The sequence below is a fragment of the Pinus tabuliformis genome, chromosome 5_1 (genome assembly GCF_031772625.1).
Source record: "Pinus tabuliformis cultivar Carrire ecotype Pingquan chromosome 5_1, CPIR1, whole genome shotgun sequence".
Taxonomy (NCBI): domain Eukaryota; kingdom Viridiplantae; phylum Streptophyta; class Pinopsida; order Pinales; family Pinaceae; genus Pinus; species Pinus tabuliformis.
The window spans coordinates 214360325-214380284 of NC_142305.1; the positions used below are offsets into that span (position 1 = coordinate 214360325).

The 19960-nt window shown below is 39.1% G+C and overlaps 1 protein-coding gene across 2 annotated transcripts in view; it reads right to left on the bottom strand.

Moving 5' to 3' along the window:
• LOC149164160 (DNA-directed RNA polymerases II, IV and V subunit 8B-like) overlaps nt 1–19960 on the bottom strand; it is a 205398-nt gene that overhangs the window by 122644 nt on the left and 62794 nt on the right. For both annotated transcript variants that reach the window (XM_089431974.1, XM_089431975.1), the window contains exon 2: nt 12717–12845. In XM_089431974.1, the coding sequence (XP_089288100.1) occupies nt 12717–12789 (73 nt within the window). In that variant the 5' untranslated portion in view covers nt 12790–12845. The remainder of the gene's footprint in view (nt 1–12716; nt 12846–19960) is intronic.

The window sequence follows — 19960 nt, forward strand, 5'->3', positions numbered from 1 at the left end:
GATTTGCTATCACAATTGTAACAAAGCCCCTTTTCTCTTTTTTCTTCCAATTGTTGTGGTGTAATCCTTGTAGGTTGTGGAAGGCTAGGCGAAGAAACACTTTCATAATTATAGTCGTGAGTGGTGGGATTCTTTGTTTCCATAATTTCGCTTTCAATTTTTCTTGCCCACCTGAATGCCTTCTCCAATGAATCAGGTTCCCAAAGACGAACCTCATGTTGAATGTTATCCTTTAAAGTACCTATGAAGACATCAATCATTTGCTTCTCTGAGATATCATTTACCCTTATATTCAATTTTTTGAAGTCCTCAATGTGCTCTGCCATTGAACACTTTTGTTTGAGATTTATCAATTAGCTAAAAAATGTGTTTCTCTTTGTATCCTTATAATGTGATATCATTTCCTCCATGAAAATTGACCACATAACAAGTTGTTTACGAGAACAAAGCCCTTTATACCATAAAAATTGATCAGGTTTTAAATATGAAGATGCAATACATACCTTTTGTAACAGTGGTACACCATGTAGATCAAAATATTGCTCCATCTAAAGTATCCAATTTGCTGGATCCTTGCCATCAAACTTCCTCATATCGCCTTTTCTTGATTTTAGGAGCTCGATCTTGAAATGACTATAACTCTGTAATTTCGGTTCTTCCAGTTCTGAAATTGTGACCTGCAGTAGCCCCCCTCTATGTCCTCTTTCCAATACCACCAATCTGATCAAAATTGGATTCTCCAAGAAAGAGTTATGCACAATATTCCAAGATGACCTGATTATATACCTTTTCAGAATAACGAACTTGTATGAAGTGCCACGTGTCACTGTTTTTACCTTAGGATCTCAAAAATATACACAGGAAACTACAGTCCGTCCTCTTTTTTTAACTTCTTACAAAATTTCAATCCGATGCTCAAAACAAAAGTTATGACGATTTTCCCCAGGCCACCTATTTGGAATGTAATTCGGGAATCTACAAAAAGGCCAACTTCCTTAGATAATATCTCCGCAAATATAGTGCGAAAAGCTCTGAAATTCGGACCCGAGGTTCAAACCGATTTCGGCCCAAATGGGTTTTTTTTTAGCATCTGAAACATCGCAGAAAAAAGTTATAGCGCAAATGTCACGATGACCTGTTTGGAGCAGCGAAACCCTAGAATCCAAAGCTCTGATACCAAATGTTATGAAACCAACTCACAAAATGATAGAAAAAATAGATCAACACCTTAAAATTCAATCTCTTGGAGGGGGCAACTTCCTTTACATTACACAAATGAACAATTCTTGGATGATACAAATGACAAGACCTCTTTTCTATATATAGGAATCTAAGGGGTCATAATATAAGTAGATCCGACATAACAATAATAATGTAAGGGCACAATAATAACAATAGTGGGCTTTTATGGGGCACAATAATAACAATATGGAGACTACATGGGTACAACAATATAATAAGGGGGTTGTACTAATAACAATATGGGGACTACATGGGTACAACAATATAATAAGGGGGTTGTACTAATAACAATAAGGGGTTACACTAGTAGTATAGGGGCCTAACAGACCTCAAACTCATTTGGACATCACACACATCAACTCATCTTCTTTGTCTCAATCTGATTGGTTCGTACAAGTTTGAGGAAGCTCCTTTTGACACTTGTGGGCAAAAGGAGGATGAAATTATAGGTGACCAAAAATTTGAACTATTCTGCAACTTTGACCATTGTTGACTTTGACCTTTGGAGGAGAGTTTGAATTCGAAATTTCTAGGGTATTTCTATCTCTCTAGGCCGCATATTTTGGCACAAAAACCAAGGCATTTGGAGTTGTCTGCCTTGGATTGACCACAAGAAAAATTGCAGACTTGACCGTAGAAGTTTCTCTCTCATTTGACCGAGTTTGACTAGATGGTTTTGGACAATTTTTGGCTCTATTTGACCATCACTTTAGGCCACACTATTTGACATTTGATCAAGTTTGATTGGAGCACTTTGACCACAGGATTGTGGACTGGTTAGGGCACGCTGACAGTTGTTGACTGTTGACCAAAATTGTAGAATATGATAGTTGACTAGATTTGACTTTTCATCATTGGCAATTGAAACTTGGTTAGTTCACTGGTTGATAAGTCAAGGCTTTGACTTTGATTGTTGTTTATGGATTTGGGCTCATTGTTCTCTCTGCTGAACTTTTTACGACAATAGAATTTTCAAAGGGTTTTCCCCCTTGTGGTGTTTTTCCCTGATCTTTGACCAAATCTGTGTCTCTTGTAACTTGTTGATGTTCTTGATTGTCTCCTATTTTCATTGCATTTACTATTCTATCTTCAATTTTTGTTGATCAATTGGAAGAATTAATTGTTATTGAAAAATCGCTTAACGAAAAATTGAATTGGGCTAAAGTAATTGACATAACATAGAGAAGTGGAAAATTAACATGGTATCAGAGATAAGGTGAAGGACAAGCCCAAAGGAGACAAGAGCTAGAACAATCATCTTTGGCAAAGTTGAAGGAATCTCTTTGAACAGGTCAAGATGTCTACCTCATACTTCAAGGAGGTTGAGAAGCTAGGAGAGTCATCAAATTTTGTTGCTTGGAAGATTAGGTTGGAAATCATATCCGATCACAATGATGTCTTGGAGTATATTCAACGGAAAGTCCCTAAGCCTCCGGAAAATGTTCCCGATGATGCCAAGAACAAATACAAGAAAGGTGAGTTAAAAGCAAAGAAAATTATATTTGATGGTTTACAAGATCATTTACTTGCCTATGTTGGGAATTTGAAGAAGTCCAAGGATATGTATGATAAGATGGTTGGCATGTATGAAATCAATAATTTGAATGAAATCATCTCCTTGAAAGATCAACTCAAAGATATGAAGATCAATAAAGAGAATATGTGCAATCCTATATCACGAGGATATCTCGTCTTAAAGATCAATTGCAGAGAATTGGGGAAACGGTGCCTGACAGGGCGTTTGTGTTGGTAACCCTTAGAGGTCTCCCTTCTATTTGGGAAACCTTCATTACCACCATAAGCAATAACAACAATTTCCGTCATTTGATGAGCTTGTTGGAAAGCTCACTGAAGAAGAATCCAAGATGATTTCAAGAGGGGGAATTCAAAAACATGGAGAAGGAGAGCTCGTTGTATTTGTTACTCAAGACAAGAAGAAAAAGTGAAAAGGAAGACCATCTTATTCAAATAGGCCCTCTCCAAAGTCAAAGGACTCTAATAAAAGATTAAGGGATATTGAATGTTATAATTGTCACAAGCATGGTCACTATGCCCAAGACTATTCGAGAAAGAGAGATGTTCCAAGATCCGACCGGAGCTACAATAACAACAGGTACAATGATGGAAGAAGTGATGATAGAAGAAGGCAAGATGATAGAAGAGGGAGAGACGGTCGTGTTGAAAAATGTGTAACTAGCTTCAGTCTTCATAAATATGAAATGTACTTTTGATTTTTGTATATTGTAAAATGAAAGAAAAATTATTATTATTATTATTGAGTCTTTTATTTTATAGGTCAAGCACCCATTGAGTGCTTCTAGGATTTGTCCTAGGTCAAGAAGTCAAAAGAGTCATTGTCATAAGTTGAAGGCCCCATCGGGCACACTGTAAATTGTAAAGAAATTTATTTTTGTCCTTAAAAGTGTCAAAATACCCTTCAAGACCAAGTCGGCCTGGCAACTCGTAAGTCGGCCTAAATTAAGGATGAAACTCGACCTCCTTGGAACACATTCATCACTCACTCATTCAAGCAAAGGAGGAAGAAGAAGAAGGCAGCAAAGAAGGAAGAGGACGAAGAAGACTTGTCTTTGGGCTATTTCTCTCTCACACATACGAAGAAAGGCTAGGGTTTCTGCAGTTGGTCTAGGATTTTCTTCTACAGGTTTGATCTTGAAGAAGGAAAAGAAGGTCAGTGAAGGTCACAATAAGCCATCCTCAAGCTCCAGAAGGAAGAGAAAAGCCAAGCGAAGGTCTGAGGAAGCCTTGGGAGGCTAGAAGAAGCTCACACGTGGCAGCAGCTGCTGCAAGAGGGCCAAAAATTTCAAACCTGCAGTAGAGGCCGAAATTCTGCAATTGGAGGTCAAAGTTGTGTTATTGGAAGAGATTTGACTGGGTTTGACTTGGACAAAGGAAGCACATCATCCGGAAGGGTTGGACTTGGTCTTGGAGGGTATTGATCTTGGTCTAGAGGTCTTGGAATTCATCAATTGAAGAATCTATAAGAAGAGAAGAGATTTGCGGGTTTTCCTCTCAAGTGGAGAGGTTTTGGCCCTGGCTTGCAGCCTATATTTTGTGTTCTTGTTCTTCTTGTTTTGGTAGTTGTTTGATGATACACAAACATAATAATAAGTAAAGAAGCTAAATAAGTAAGAAAAGTAAAAAGAAATCACAAGCAATTATCAATAAAAGAGAAATCACTCTAATCATTGCACTAATAGATTTCTCAACAGATTAGAGGAGAAGAGATACTCCGAATGATCGTGAAGAAAGTCCTCGTCCTCAAAAGAAGTCAAGAAACTCCAGGTATGAAAGTAACATAGCTGCTAGTCAATCTGAACACATTCTTATTTCAGCCCTTTCTGGTTCTTCCCCTCCATATTCGTATAATAGTTGGTAGGTAGATAGTGGGGCTTCTAGACACCTCTACGGGTATAAGTCCTCTCAAAACTAGTTGAGAGGGAGACAAGTTTGAAGATTATTCTCGGGGACAACACTTCATATCCAATGAAAGGCTTTGGTACTGTCAAATTTAATTTAGACTATGGAGAATCTATTATTCTTCATGAAGTGATGTATGTTTCGGAACTAAAGAAGAACTTGATATCTATTTTTGCCTTGGAAGATAAAGGAATGAGAGTAGCCTTCATCAATGGAAAGGTCCTCTCCTGGTCGAAGGAATCTCAAATGAGAGATGCTTTTACACTAGGATCTAGAGTTGGACTCTATAAAGTCAATGGAAAACGTCTTCTAGCAATGGTCCACGACACTAACCATCAAAGTGAGCTATGGCATCAAAATAAAAAGATGTCAAGGGGGCCACTCCCCTCTAGCAAGATCAAGACTGATGATAATCCCAAACAGAATGAAGTAGTTGTGAGAGAACAGGTTTGGAAGGATGTTATGGCCGAAGAATCGATTATGAAGAATGATGTATGGGATGTTGTTTCGAGACCTCAAGGAAAGTCTAATGCAACTTCAAAATGGCTATACAAGATGAAGCATGAAGCAAATGGAAGCATTGAAAAGCACAAAGAAGTATGTTTTGAGCAACCTCAAGGGTTAGATGTGCAGGACAAAAAGACTCATGTTTGCATATTGAAGAAAGCATTATGTGGTTTGAAGCAAGCTCCCCGAGCCTAGTATGCCCAAATTGACAGTGACCTGGTGAAGCTTGGAAGCAATCCCAATTTGAACCCCTACTTCAAATTGATCCAAGGTATGACTTTGATTTTGGTTTTATATTTTGATGAACTATTCTTGATAGGTAGTGAGCCTTTGATGATTGATCGTAAGGAGGAGTTGGCTTCTGAGTTCGGGTTGAAAGATCTTGGTTTGAGATACACTTCCAGAGATATGAAACTGCATCGATACACCGATGATGATTGGGCTGGAAAAGTTAGTGGCAGGAAGAGCACATCTGAATGTTGCTCGATATATACGATGATATCATGGATAAGTAGGAAACAGAAGTTTGTTGCTTTAAGCACGACCAAGGCATGATACATTGTAAGCCTGGAAGAGTTGTTTGAGCAGGTCCTAGATACGACAATGATAGATTGTGACAACGAGAGTGGGATCCGATTGGTAGAGAATCCTGTATTTTATGACAAATCCGAGCACATTGAGATCAAATATCATTACATACGTGATATGGTACAAAGAGGAACTGTAAGACTCCGTCATACTTTGACTGATGAGCAAATTGCAGATATAGAGCAGCTTGGACTAATAGATGTAACTATCTCGAGTAAGGTTCTTGGTTGATCGAGGACACTGAGCTATGCTCTTCCCCCCTGTTTGAGCTCTCAGGCTGAGGAATTGAGCCTTGGAGCTCTTGGGGTTGAGGGACCTCTAGATTTGACAAGCATACCCCAGTTGGCATCTGTCTTTCCCACCCATCTGGCCAATGGCTTTTGGCTGCTTGAGTCAGGAGAGATCCTTACCATTTATGGTAAGTGGCACCCCGCTCAAACTAAAGATGTAGGTGTTCTACCACTGACTCTTAAGGGTCAAGTTGGGAAGATCAACAGATAATAGATAGGTGCAATCCTTATCATTTATGGTAGGTAGTATCCCTCCTATTATTGCCAGGCAGTGGGATAGGTGCAGTGCTTGCCTCATAAGGTAAGTGGCATCCCTCCTATTGTTTGTAGATTCCCAAGTAGTAACATTGGCTCCTCATTGGAAGATGATTCCCGAGTAGTAGCATTGGCTCACCGCTAGCAGATGATTCTCCGATAGTAGCATTGGCTCCCCACTGGCAGATGATTTCAGGGTAGTAGCAATGGCTCCCCATTGGCAGATGATTCTCGGGTAGTAGCATTGGCTCCTCGCTGGCAAATGATTCCCAAGTAGTGGCATTGGTTCCCTGCTGGCAATTATTCCGAGTGGTAGCAGACTAGCAGTGGCTCCCCGATGGATAGAGGGTGGTAGCTATAGCTCCCCTATGATTCTTCTTCTTTAGATTAGAAAATGAATCAACATATAGAGTTGAGTCGAGATGAACAAACATGACTTGATGATGAGATATTTGCGATGATCACATGATGCAGTTGGAATTTCTCCCTAGCTAAGAGGGAGTTAATTTGGCAACGCAATGACAAATTCCAATCATTGGACTACATTCCTCTTTCTGAGAGCACCAAAACTGACCTTTGAAGCACTGAGTTTGGATAAGGAAAAATGTATTTTGAAGCCAATCCTACAGGTACACAAATTGTTAAGGTCGGCCTAAGGACCCCCTCCTCCAACGCATATAAATACAAGTGACCTCAACTTCATTTGGATATCACACACATCAACTCATCTTCTTTCTCTAAATCTGATTGGTTTGTACAGGTCTGAGGCAACTCTTTTTCACACGTGTGGGTAGAAAGGAGGACAAAATTATAGGTGGTTGAAAATCTAAACTATTCTGCAACTTTTACCAACATTGACCAGTGTTGACTTTGAACTTTGGATGAGAGTTTGACTTCAATTTTTCTGGGGTATTTCTATCTCTCCAGGTCGCATCTTTTGGCACAAAAACCGAGGCATTTGGAGTTGTTTGACTTGGGTTGACTGTAGGAAAAATTGAAAACTTGACCGCAGAAGTTTCTCTCATTTGATCGAGTTCGACTGAATGGTTTTGGACTATTTTTTGCTCTGTTTGACCAGCACTTCAAGCCACACTATTTGACCTTTGAACAAGTTTGATTGGAGCTCTTTGACCATAGGATTGTGGACAGGTTAGAGCATGTTGACTATTGTTGATTGTTGACCAAAATTGTAGATTATGACAGCTAACCATATTTAACTGTTTCATCATTGGCAAATTGAAACTTGGTTGGTTGATTGGTTAATAAGTCAAGGCTTTGACTTTGACTCTTGTTTATGGATTTGGACTCATTGTACTCTATGTTGAGCTTTTTATGACAATCTAATAGAAGATGAATTTCAAAGAGTTTTCCCCCTTGTGGGGCTTTTCCATTGTCTTTGACCAAATCGGTGTCTCTTGTTGATGTTCTTGATTGCCTCCTATTATCATTGCATTTATTGTTTTATCTTCAATTACTGTTGAACATTGGAAGAATTAAATGTTACTGATAGGATAGCTTAATGAAGAACTGAATTTGGCTAAAGTAATTGACATAGCATAGAGCAGTGGAAAATTAACAAACTGATCTCCGACGACTTCCAACTCATCCTTAACAAGTCGAACTCTGGTGAGGTAACTAACAATGTCTTTACCCTTCTTCATCCGTGTATTTCTTAGCTTCTCCCTGAGAATCAACTTCCTGTTCGTGGTAGCTTCTGGTACAAATTTAGAATGGCGTCCTACATCTTCTTCGTTGTATCTAGATTTGCGATATGTGGAACAATATGGTCCTTAACCCCGTCAAGGACTATTCTTCTCACCTTGGCATCTTCCTTCTTGTACGGAGCGAGCTGTGTTGGATCTATCAGTACAGCTACAACATTGGTCACGTATTCTTTGAGACCATTCTCCTCTAGAAACAAGGAAATTCAGGCTTTCCAGACACCAAAGTTTGAACCTCCATCCAATCTGTCTTGATCTCTTAGTCTTGTTGAAGCCATTTTTGAAAAACCTCATAAAATAGACAAAACCCAAATAAATCTAGATAAGTTCGAACTGGGTTTTATATACCTCGATTTCTCTTCTTATGCCCAGCGTTGAGTCCAGTTTTGCAGGAACCATCCCCCCCAAGGATCCAAAGGTAGATCCACATCCCGTACGGATCCGCCACCGATCCTTCGGCAGAACCATGGATCGGAAAATCGGATCTGTGGTTCCTCCTTTTTTTGGTGATCCCTGCAAATTTGGATTCGTGGGGGCCCGATCTGCGGCTCCTACTGCCCAATCCATGGTTCCTATTTCCTGATACGCGGATCCAAAAAGGACCGAGTGCGGATCTGTGGAGGTTCGGGCGTGTATCCACAGCGGATTGTGAGCGGATCCAAGAGAAGGTGGACGGTTCTGCAAGGCTTTTTTTGTTTTTGGAAATTTCAAATTGTTCTGTGAGAAACTACACTTTCTGAATACTCCCAAGGTGCCCCTTGATGCTCTCTAGATGCTTCCTAATGGTAATGTTAAATTCTTTAAGTAAAAGTGACATTCTCCTTTATCTTTCATTTCCATCCATTTACTTAAATTTTTAACATTACCATGAAATGACTCAGGATGTTTGAGAGTAGTTCCAACCTCATTAGATTTCATATGGAGAAAATAGAATTTCATATCCCATTCAAAATTCAGCAGACTTAACAATTTTCAGGATCAATGGGATTGTGGTGTTTCATTAGATTATATCATATATGAGGGCAGGTAATTGGCATTTAATCAAGAGCAACAAGCCCTATATGTACCCCAGTGTTGGTGTTATTGATTGTTGAACTCTTTTGTCATGGCCTTAGCAATTATGTACCCTTCACTCAAGTCAAAATCGTTGAGCAGGCATGTTAAGCTTTCTCTACCATATTATAAGGCTTGGATTAAGCTGTTTGATAAAAAATTAGGCAATGTTGCCTAAAATCCCTATAGAATTGAAGTAGAGGCAAAGGCTAGACAAGAGAAGAGGAATCTAGATTGTAGATGGTTGACGCTAGAATAATTAATCATTGATGTACAATGGATGCCATATCTATCTTGATTTCCGTAAAAATATGCATATTTTCATGTCTTTTAGAACTAATTTGGTATTTTGGATGTCTTTTTTAATATAAATGCAAAAAAATATAAAAATATATATATATATATATATAGGCGCTTACGCGTCCCTGCTTCCAAAAACCGTCCTCGCTTCGTGCAACATTGGTTGAGTCTCTTTTCCCCTCAAAGTTGCGCTTCACTGAACTTGCTCTAATACCATGTGAAAATTTTATTGCAGTTACTGGTTATTAATCTTCTATCTTTGCAAATTATTTGTCTTCTAGAAAATTAATTCACAAAGAATACTAAAAATAACACAACTGCAATTTCACAAATAAATAATCACAGGAACTGAGAAAATAACACATAAAAATTTGACACTGGTATTTTTGGACAAATTGTCCTTGGAAAAACCCCAAAGGGAAAACTAGTTCTACAGATGAGGGATTTTTATTATTCTTCAACAATTGAGAATTACATAAATTGCTTGTCGTTTACTAGCAAAGCTCTGGCAAATTTATTTCTTCACTTCTGCAAGCTAACTAAAACTCTTGGAAGCAGCTGAGCCCCCTAAATCAATTCGGCCTCTTTGTGACCCTAAATCGATCCAATTGGTGCGTTTCGGAAAATAACTCGGCCACTCTAGAAACTCACACCTACTGGGAAAATAACTCGGCCTCCACTGGAATTTCGTCCTTCACTAACAAACTCGATTTCTCCTATGCAAATCGAACCTCCTGGAAAATTCGTACTCGCATTGGCAACTCGACCTCCCTAAAACAATTTGCACTAGCTGGAAGAAATTGGCCTCTGCAAATAAATCGATCTCCCTTTCTCACTAAGAATCTAGAAATTACTGTGAAGAATTCTAGATTCCCCACTAGGCCAGCTTCAGGTTGGTTCTCATAGAGTCCAAGCAGAGACTAACCACCATATAACAAGATCTAATAGGATCTACTAGGTGTGTCACCTTCGGGAGCCAGAGACAGAGCAGCACCTCATTTTTAGGTTCCCCTTATACTACTAGATTAGAGGGCACTACCACTGCCTCTATAGATATTTAGGATGATTCCTCTCTACCTTCTTCTGATATCCTAACCAGAGATGCCTAGCCCTCTTCATCGGGGAGATATTCAGACACAAATCTCAGATCCTACATACTTCGCCTCACTCGGGGACGATTCGAATGATCACATCATACCTTCAAGTTGATCCAGCTAATCAAAGAAACGAGAAACAAGCTAAGTTCCACAGTATTTCAGATAGTAGAACAGTGACACCTCAGGTCTCCCCTCAACCCCCCCGTTGGGAGGCCAACTGGTAGCTTTGAGACCGTTGCGGAGGTGTCGAATAACACATTAGTCCACTCACACCTAAAGTGTAAAAGGGATTAGTTCCAAATAGTTCCAAAGCAGGGTGGCCCCCCCCCCCCCCCGAAGGACTCCTCCCCAACCCCAGCGAAGCAATCGAAGACTTATCCAGAGCTTCTTTCCTTCGGCCTTGGATGCTAGGAGCATCCCTCGCTCCTACATCCCCCCAAAATCGTGCAACCAAACACCTCGTTGGATCTAGAGGACTCGGATAGCGAACCAGCACCACTGTTTCCCCCCTTATCGTCAACGATCAGACTTGGGCATTCTTGACATCATCAACCTCCGGCCCTGGACTTATTCACTTGGTCTTCTACATCATTGGGGCCTTTGGTCTGGTTATATACATGTTTATGAGGTTGTCCTTTAGTTGTATCCTTCTTTACTTCATTATATCCTAGATTTAGCTTTGCCATTTTCTTGGAGTTGTGTTTGCATTCCCACATTGTACTCGTATTGGATGTATCCTTTGGTCCCAATGACCTACTTTTCTGGTCACTTGTTGGACATTAATAAAATTATCTTATCTTATCTCCATTGTAATGGTTGTTGAGACTCTAGAGATTGAGGAGCTCCCCGCTTGGACTACCTTTGTACATCACATGCTTGGAGCTTGATGGAAGATTGGAGGTATAATATCTTGTTTGTGTGAGGCTTTCATGTGTGCAATTTATTTTTCATATGCCGACTTTTTATTGTAGGAAATCCTTGTAGCATTTTATGAGGGCCTTGCAATGAACCATGCATTGTTTGGATAATGTAATATGAAGAGTCGATTACTCTTATATTCATTTCTGTTATATTAAGCTTGAATCTACCAAATTAGGTTGTTGCTTGGAATAATATAACATCACCTTCATAACATTGTTTTAAAGTAGCAATCCTACCTCTCCAAGGTTAGTTTTCTGCATAAACTTCAGCAAGCTAAGGCTGATTTGTGGCATGCATAGCAGCTTTTATTAACCTTACATATCCAAGCACTTGCCCTCTTGGATTCATATTAATCTGACTCCATTTAGCCCATAATTGGATTGGCACTGGTATTGGGATTTTCATTCACAATTTTGTTCTCCGGCCATTTATTTACCCATTCATATTACAACCACTTGTTTTGCTTGAGCTACTCTCCAATATATCACATTGTGTCTCCACTCTATGGTCTCAGATATCCTATCTTTAGGGGAGTTCCACTTTAATTGGAGTGGAGCCAACCAAAAGTGAGTGGCAGAGCTCCTGTGGTGACAGTGAATAACCTCCCTGAGTTGCACAAGACTAGCCCCTTGATACTTGGAGCATTACATCATATGGGGAGCTAGATTTTGTAGTAACAGGTCCCACACAATCCACTGATCATAGACTTGAGAATCCATATTGTTCTGACACCATTGTTAGTTGAAACAAGATAGAAAAAGAACAAGAGAATATGAGAGAGAACAGAACTTTTATTAACCTGATTTGTAATGTTCATATATAGCATCTTATTTTAATGTAGGGGTGAGTCACAATGCCTTTGGGAGAGTTGTACACAGCCTAATTTATTAACAGTAATGACTAAAAAGTAATTATAAGATAAGCATTATGTCCTAACAATTGGTTTTTCTTTCCTCTTAACCCTCTACCATGTTAAGGAAAATAGATGACAATTAAGCTCTTAGAAGCATTTGCCTTGATTACTTGTCTTCTAAATGTCATCGTTCTCTACGTCTAATAGATAGGCTTGTCAAGACAACTCAAGTAAAGAATATTTAAATACACAATCCCTAGTTTTCCACTCTTACTCCATATGTGCCAAGAAATATCCTTTTGCTCAAGATTTTGATGGTTTAAAGTTGCACATGACATACCTGGCTTAAGGGAAAATCCGAAAATGTAATCACAGATGTTGCAATCTATCAAATAATAGATATTATTTATAAAGATAACCAATAGGATCACTTTATTGAATGTAAAGATACCTTTATCGAATTTCTTTCCATCTGGGTCAATCCGTGTCACAGTGAAAATATCCTCAAACAAGAGCTCAACCATCTTGGATGTAAACCCCAAGAAATCCTGTTGCTGAATGTATTCCCAAGTAGCAAAACCTACAAGCAAGCCATGTTAAAACTGCATCAGACCCCAATGCAAGCCAACAATTCGAGCATCATTATTAGCCAATAAACTTACATTCCATTCAATTGAGGAAAAGCTTGTTACAATTTACCCTTTCCCTGTTATATCTAAACTTTAAAGTATGGTATGAATTCAGCATTCCCTCTGATATCAATTCTTCGTAGCATTATCATGTCATATAATGTACTAACATTTACAGCCTTAAGATGGTGTTTACAAGACATAGTATGACCCTCAATGTACTCTCACATCAAATCTGTAGTAGAGATCTTATATTATTATCCAATCCTATCTCCAGTTCTTAATGTGATTGTGTAATGCTTGGCTTCCAGCATTTAGTGATGTTGTTGACAGGATAATTGAACATGGGTAGAACTATTGAGGGAGGGAAAGTGCAGAAATTTTCATGAACGGGTGACAACACAATGAGGGGTTTTGCAAAAGTCCTTGCCGAGGTAACAAATCAAGGATGGTCTACTGCTATAGACTTATGAAGGATGTTCTCACTGCATTTGCAGAGATGATTCATGCCTCAAGATTCAAATCAGCTGACTAAGTTACAGATGTCAAATTATGTAAATAAATTGGCTATGATAAAATTATAATTTTTGCTCGCTGACATTGCTGAAATTCTGGTAGAATTTAGGAGCAGACCGATCTGAGAACATGGTAGTAGATTGAGGCGTAGAAGATCTTAAGTTCTGTTGGTCTGTAATTGTTTCCGGTGTACATCCAATGATTGCAATCTTAAAGACTTCTTCTTGGGTGTTCACAATTGTAAGAAGCTTATATCATCGCCAAAACATATTGTCAGTATTAGACTTCAGTTCCCCAAGTGAAGAGTTATGCTAGCCTATTGTGAAGATCTGTCAGGCCAGGCAGTAACTCCATTAGGCAGAAAACTGATTCGTATTATTCCATTAGGTAGGTCTTTGTTATATACAATAGGGAGTGATTGTTTTGTTCATCTCCGGATGACTGTTCACATTTCTAATTTAATTATTTACATAAATTCACCCAATCATGAAGATTAGGTGTCAACATTCCCCCCTTAATCTGAAGGGATGTTGGTGAGTCCAAGCATCATTCTGAATCGTTCAAGCATTTCCCTTCCAAGCGCTTTGGTGAAGATGTCTGCAATTTGCTCATTTGTGGAACAATGATGGAGATGGATTGTTTTGGCCTCAACATGATGTCGAATCAGATGATATTTAGTATTGATGTGCTTTGTTCGATCATGGAACTTTGGATTCTTGGCCAACTTTATTGCAGAGGTGTTGTCAATCATGAGTGGAGTTGATTGTACTTGTTTTACCTGCAAATCTTCAAGAATTTTCCTGAGCCACACAATTTCTTTTGTTGCTTCAGTTGCTGCCATGTATTCTGCTTCTGTTGTGGAATCTACTGGAACTGATTGTTTGCGTGATCTCCAGGAGACAGCTCCTGATCCAAGACTCATAGCATATCCTGAAGTAGATACCCCAGTTTCTTTGTCTCCATCGAAGTCATCCACCTGTGTGTACTTGATTCCAAAGTCTTGCGTTCCCTTCAAGTACTTTAGAACTCTTTTTGCAGCAGACCAATGTCCCTCACAAGGCTTTTGCATAAACCTGGAGAGGATTCCAACAGCAAATGAAATGTCTAGTCTGGTAGTAGTTAGGTAGTTGAGACTTCCTACAAGCTGTCTATACTTTGTTGCATCCTCAAATTCCTTTCCTTCAATAGATGTGAGCTTTAAGTTTTGTTCCATTGGAGTAGTAAGAGGATTGCACTCTGTCATGCCAAACCTGTTCAACAAATCTCCAATGTATTTCTTTTGAGAAAGAAATATGGACTTTGGATGTTGGGTTACTTCAATGCCAAGATAGTAATGAACATAGCCCAAATCAGTCATTTCAAAACTTTTCCCCAATTCCTTCTTTATGGATGCTATGTAGCTTTCATTGTTCCCTGTCATTAAAAGATCATCTACATATACCACAAGATATACAACTGTTTTGCCAACTTTCTTGACAAATAAAGTTGCATCATCAAGATCAAAATGATTGAAATTGAGTTTCAGAAGATGCTCAGTTAGTTTTTCATACCAGGCTCGCGGTGCTTGTTTGAGGCCATACAGGGACTTCACAAGTTTGCATACTTTATGTTCATGTCCTTTCACAGCAAATCCTTCACGCTGGGTCATAAAAACATTCTCTTTTAGATCTCCATTCAAGAAAGCAGTTTTTACATCCATTTGATGGACTTTCCAACCGTTCTAAGCTGCTAGTGCAAAGAGTGTCCAGATGGTAGCCCATTTTGCTGTGGGAGCAAAAGTCTCCTCATAATCGACCCCTTCCTTCTGTGCAAAACCTTTTGCCACAAGCCTAGCTTTGTGCTTGTCAAGTGAGCCATCAGCTTTATACTTGTTCTTGTAGACCCACTTGCAGCCAATTGGTTTGGTTCCTAATGGAGGATCAACCAGCTTCCAAGTGTCGTTCTTTATGAGGGCATCATACTCCTTTTGCATCGCTTCTTTCCATTCATCATGAGAAGCAGCTTCTTTGAAGGAAGTTGGTTCAAAATCTGTAGACAAGTTCAATTCACAATCATAAGAAACATCCATATCAACAGGTGAATTAGAGTCATCTACATCACCTCCATTTTGTCGGTTTGAATTTCTGGTTCCTGTCTTTCCAACTTCATCAGGATGAACACTTTCAAGTGTCTTTGTCAGCCACTTTGGGGGACCTTTCTGAGATGGTCCAGGCTGCTCTGTTGATTGAGTTGGGACTGAATCAAGATTGAGTCTCCCAATTCTATCAATTACATCACTTAAAGCATCATCCGTTGTTGGAGTTTCATGCGGGGGAGAGTGTTCTTCAGAAGAAGATTCCACATGTTGATCTAGTATAGGAATCCCCCCTTCAAGATGTGGAATCTGATTATCAAATTCTTGAAATGATTTTGCTTTTGCGAATCTATCCAAGCGATCAAGTTGCCGCTCAACAACATTGTCAGTTTTGGATGATTCAAAAAAAATTACATCTCGAGATACAACAAACTTTTTATTTACTTCATCATAGAGGCGGTATGCTTTGGAGGTGTTTGAGTACCCCAGGAAGATACATTTACGACTTCTAGCACCAAGTTTGTTTCTATGTACCTTTGGTATCAAAGCATAACAGGTGGAACCAAAGACCCTGAGATGTTTTACCGAAGGAACATGTCCATACCACAATTCATAAGGAGTCTTGTTTCTTATAGCATTAGATGGACATCTATTCTTTATATATGCAGCACATAGAACAGCATCAGCCCAAAACATTATCTTTACATTTTTGAAGAAAAGCATGGATCGTACCATATTCAAGATTGTTCTATTCATTCTTTCAGCTACACCATTCTGTTGGGGATTATAAGGCACAGTTGTTTGATGTTTGATCCCATGTTGGCGAAGATAGTTTTCAAATTCATTTGATGTGTATTCTTTTCCATTATCAGTGCGAATAGACCCAATATGAGATTGTGCATCATTTTCAATCCATTTATGAAAATTCTTGAATGTTTGAAAAGCATCAGATTTGTTCTTCAATAAATAAACCCAGCACATTCTGGTGTAGTCATCAATAAACGTCATGATATATTTATTTCCATTTGCAGAAGGAACAAGCATTGGACCACATAAATCTGAATGAATGAGTTCAAGTTTCCTATGTGCTCTTGAATGTGAATCATGAAAAGACTGTTTGCTATGCTTTCCTAGAATGCAAGCATCACATTGCTTAAGTTTTCTAGGAATTGTAGGCAAACCAGCAACACCATTTTTCTTCAACAAGCGGAGACTGTCATAGTTCAAATGTCCAAATCTAGCATGCCATAATAAACTTGATGGAAGTGTACCTTATTCATGATGAGCATTGTATGAGAAATGTTGTGCATGAGCAGAGGTTCCTTGCAGTTTGAGAAGCCTTTCTTCTTCTATTCCCCTCATGACAAGTGAGTGGTCAGATGCTTTTCTTACCTCAAGCTTGCCATCAAACATATGAATGGAGTGACCTTGCTGGCGGATGTGGACCAAGGACAGCAAGTTTCTCTTGAGCTGTGGGAGATATAGAACATGATCCAGAAGAAAGTCTGGAAGACCAAGCAGTTTAAGCCTGATTGTGCCAAGCCCTGATGGCTTGATTTTTGATTGATCTGCAAAGTATACTGCTCCATCAACATTGTCAATGAAATCTTCAAAAAAATCTTTTCTATGAGTCATGTGACAGGTTGCTCCTGAATCAAGCAACCAATCATTTTTCCATGAAGCAAGTGAAGCATTAAACAAATCTTCATTTACTCCAATGTTACATTGTGCCTCAACATAGTGAGCGGATTCAGGTGCTTTACCTTTGTCTGTATCATCAATTTTACCTTTCTGTTGGTTTCTTTTCTGCTCAATTTTGTCCCATGGTAGCTTGCATGTAGAGGCATCATGTGATCCATTTCTTTTGCAGCGAATGCAATGCAAATCTGCCTTTTCTCCTTGAGAATGTCTGCCCCCCCTGCCTCTGAAATATCTTCCTCTTCCTCTTCGTCCACCTCTTCCTCTTGTAGAATCTTGAGCAGGATGCTTTTCTTTATGAGCAAGGCATACAGTCTCTTCAGAAGATTTAGGGGCTGTCTTCTTTCCAAAAGCTTTCTCTCTTTCAGCAAACTTTTTCACAAGAGAGTCAAAGGTTATATCTTTGAGATTTCCATTTGCTTGCAATGACTCAAGATAATTGGAGAAAGTAGGATAAAGTGCCTTGAGAAAAGCAATAAGAGGAATATCCAAATTTCCAATTCAACCTTAGTAAATTTGATATCATGCATTATAGACTTTACTTCAGATGCAAGAGCAAGAGGATCATTATTTTTCAATTCAAGAGTGAAGAGTTTAATCATGAGTTGAACAACTTCAAGTGCAGAATGTGAGTCATAGAGTTCTTTCAGCTTTTGTAAGGCTTCAAAGGCAGTTCAATATGACGAATTATGGCAACTCACCTCTTCATTTACAGATGTTGTGATTAATGCATAAGCTTTGTTGTTCTTGTTTTCCCAAATGACAAGTTCTTTGTCTGAGGTAGGCTGTATTGGGTCATTGTCTCCTTCTCCGACACACACTCCTTTCCACAACTCATTGAAAATGAGGGTGTGTTTTATCATCCGGGACCATTCAGGATAGTTCTCCTTGCCAGTGAGAACTATTCCCACCATAGATATGATTGAATGCATTGTAAAATCCAAGAGCTGTAAAAAATGCTTCTGCTGCTAAAAGAAAATTGATTCTGATATCAAAATGTATTCTGGCCTCAAACAATATATTAAACACAGTCAAACGCAGGAGCGTTAACTATGTTAGTCACTTTGAAAACAGCTTTATGAAAACAACACTATGGTAGCCCAAACAACACTAAGGTATAATACATATGTATGTATTATCAAATACAAACATTATACCTCGCTGCCTTAAAAATCTTTACTGCATATAACATTTTAATGCATTATATGCCATGTCCATCATATAAAAGGCAAACACGCATATAAAAGGCAAACTCCATGTCCACGCATCGGTCTCCATGTCCACTTCAAACACTCATCGATCTCCATGTCCATGCATCAGCAACATTACAAAGGTATAAAACACTTAATGGTTCATATTAGTGTCCACGCATCACAGGTATTATGACCACAATAACCATGCATATCAAGTGTTATAACCACAATAACCATGCATATCAAGTGTTATAACCACAATAACCACGCAAATCCATTAACAAAACATGACCACGCATATCAGGTCTATTAACAAAACATGACCACGCATACGCATATCAGGTGTATGTTGCAACAGGACAGCGTTCCATCTTCTCACCAAAAAACGCAGTAACAACAGTGAATCCGGGCCAATCGACTGCGTTCAGCTCTTCCAGCGTTCAACTCTTCAGCGCCCAGCTTAACTCTTCCAGCGCAACTCTCCAGCGTCCAGCGTTCAAATCAGTCCAGCATTCAAATGTGACAGCGGAGAAGAAAATAAAGCCAGCGGTAGCAGATGCAAGCCTTGAACAACATGCTGAAGAACAGAAGACTACTAAGAAAAGAAAGCATGAGGATACGGAACAAGCTGAAGCTGTCCACACAGAAGTAACAGCAGGAGAGCCTGAAAAGATTTGATGTGATACCTCGGTTTCTTGCAATAATCGATGAAACCTGCATAGGCCACCAGAGAGCAGAGGAACGTTTCAGGCTACCACCTAATACGTGGAGCAAGCTACCAGGACAGCGCTAATAATTACCATGAAACGCTAGGACAGTCAGGACAGTATGGAGGGGCAGCGTTGGCAGTGTCAGGCAGAGGAGCGTTTGCAATGTCAGGTGCAGGTCTGTATAAAAAGAATATGGCAGACAGGCAGAGGAGTTACAAGGAGCATGAGAGCTAAAAAGGAGCTGGCTCTGATACCATGTCAGGCCAGGCAGTAACTCCATTAGCAGAAAACTGATTCGTATTATTCCATTAGGTAGGTCTTTGTTATATACAATAGGGAGTGACTATTTAGTTCATCTCCCGATGACTGTTCACATTCCTAATTTAATTATTTACATAAATTCACCCAATCATGAAGATTAGGTGTCAACAAGATCATCTGATGATAACTATCATACCAAAATGTTGAACAATCAGGTCGAAGCACATTGCAAACTGTGGGTAGAGTCTTCATGATTTTTGTTGATTTATTCCCTTAATTACTGTGTTGCTATGATTAATTGGAATGTTGTACCCACCTGTGCTAATCAAGTCCAAATTGTCCAATCAACTAGTCACTACATAAATAAGTCGTTTATTTTTTTCCCTCCTTTGAAGGTCTTTCTCTCATGTATACTTGCATTCCTGTCCACAGGCAGCCTGTTTTCTTCTCAGTGAAGTTAGGTAATAAATGTATTAAAGCTGAGTTTGTTGAGCCAGGAATTGATTTACACTTAGAAGCTTGACATGCAGCCAGAGAATTCATATTCTGTGATGATTGATCATAGTGAATGAAATCCATGTAAATTTCTAGCGTTGGATGAATTTTCACCACTC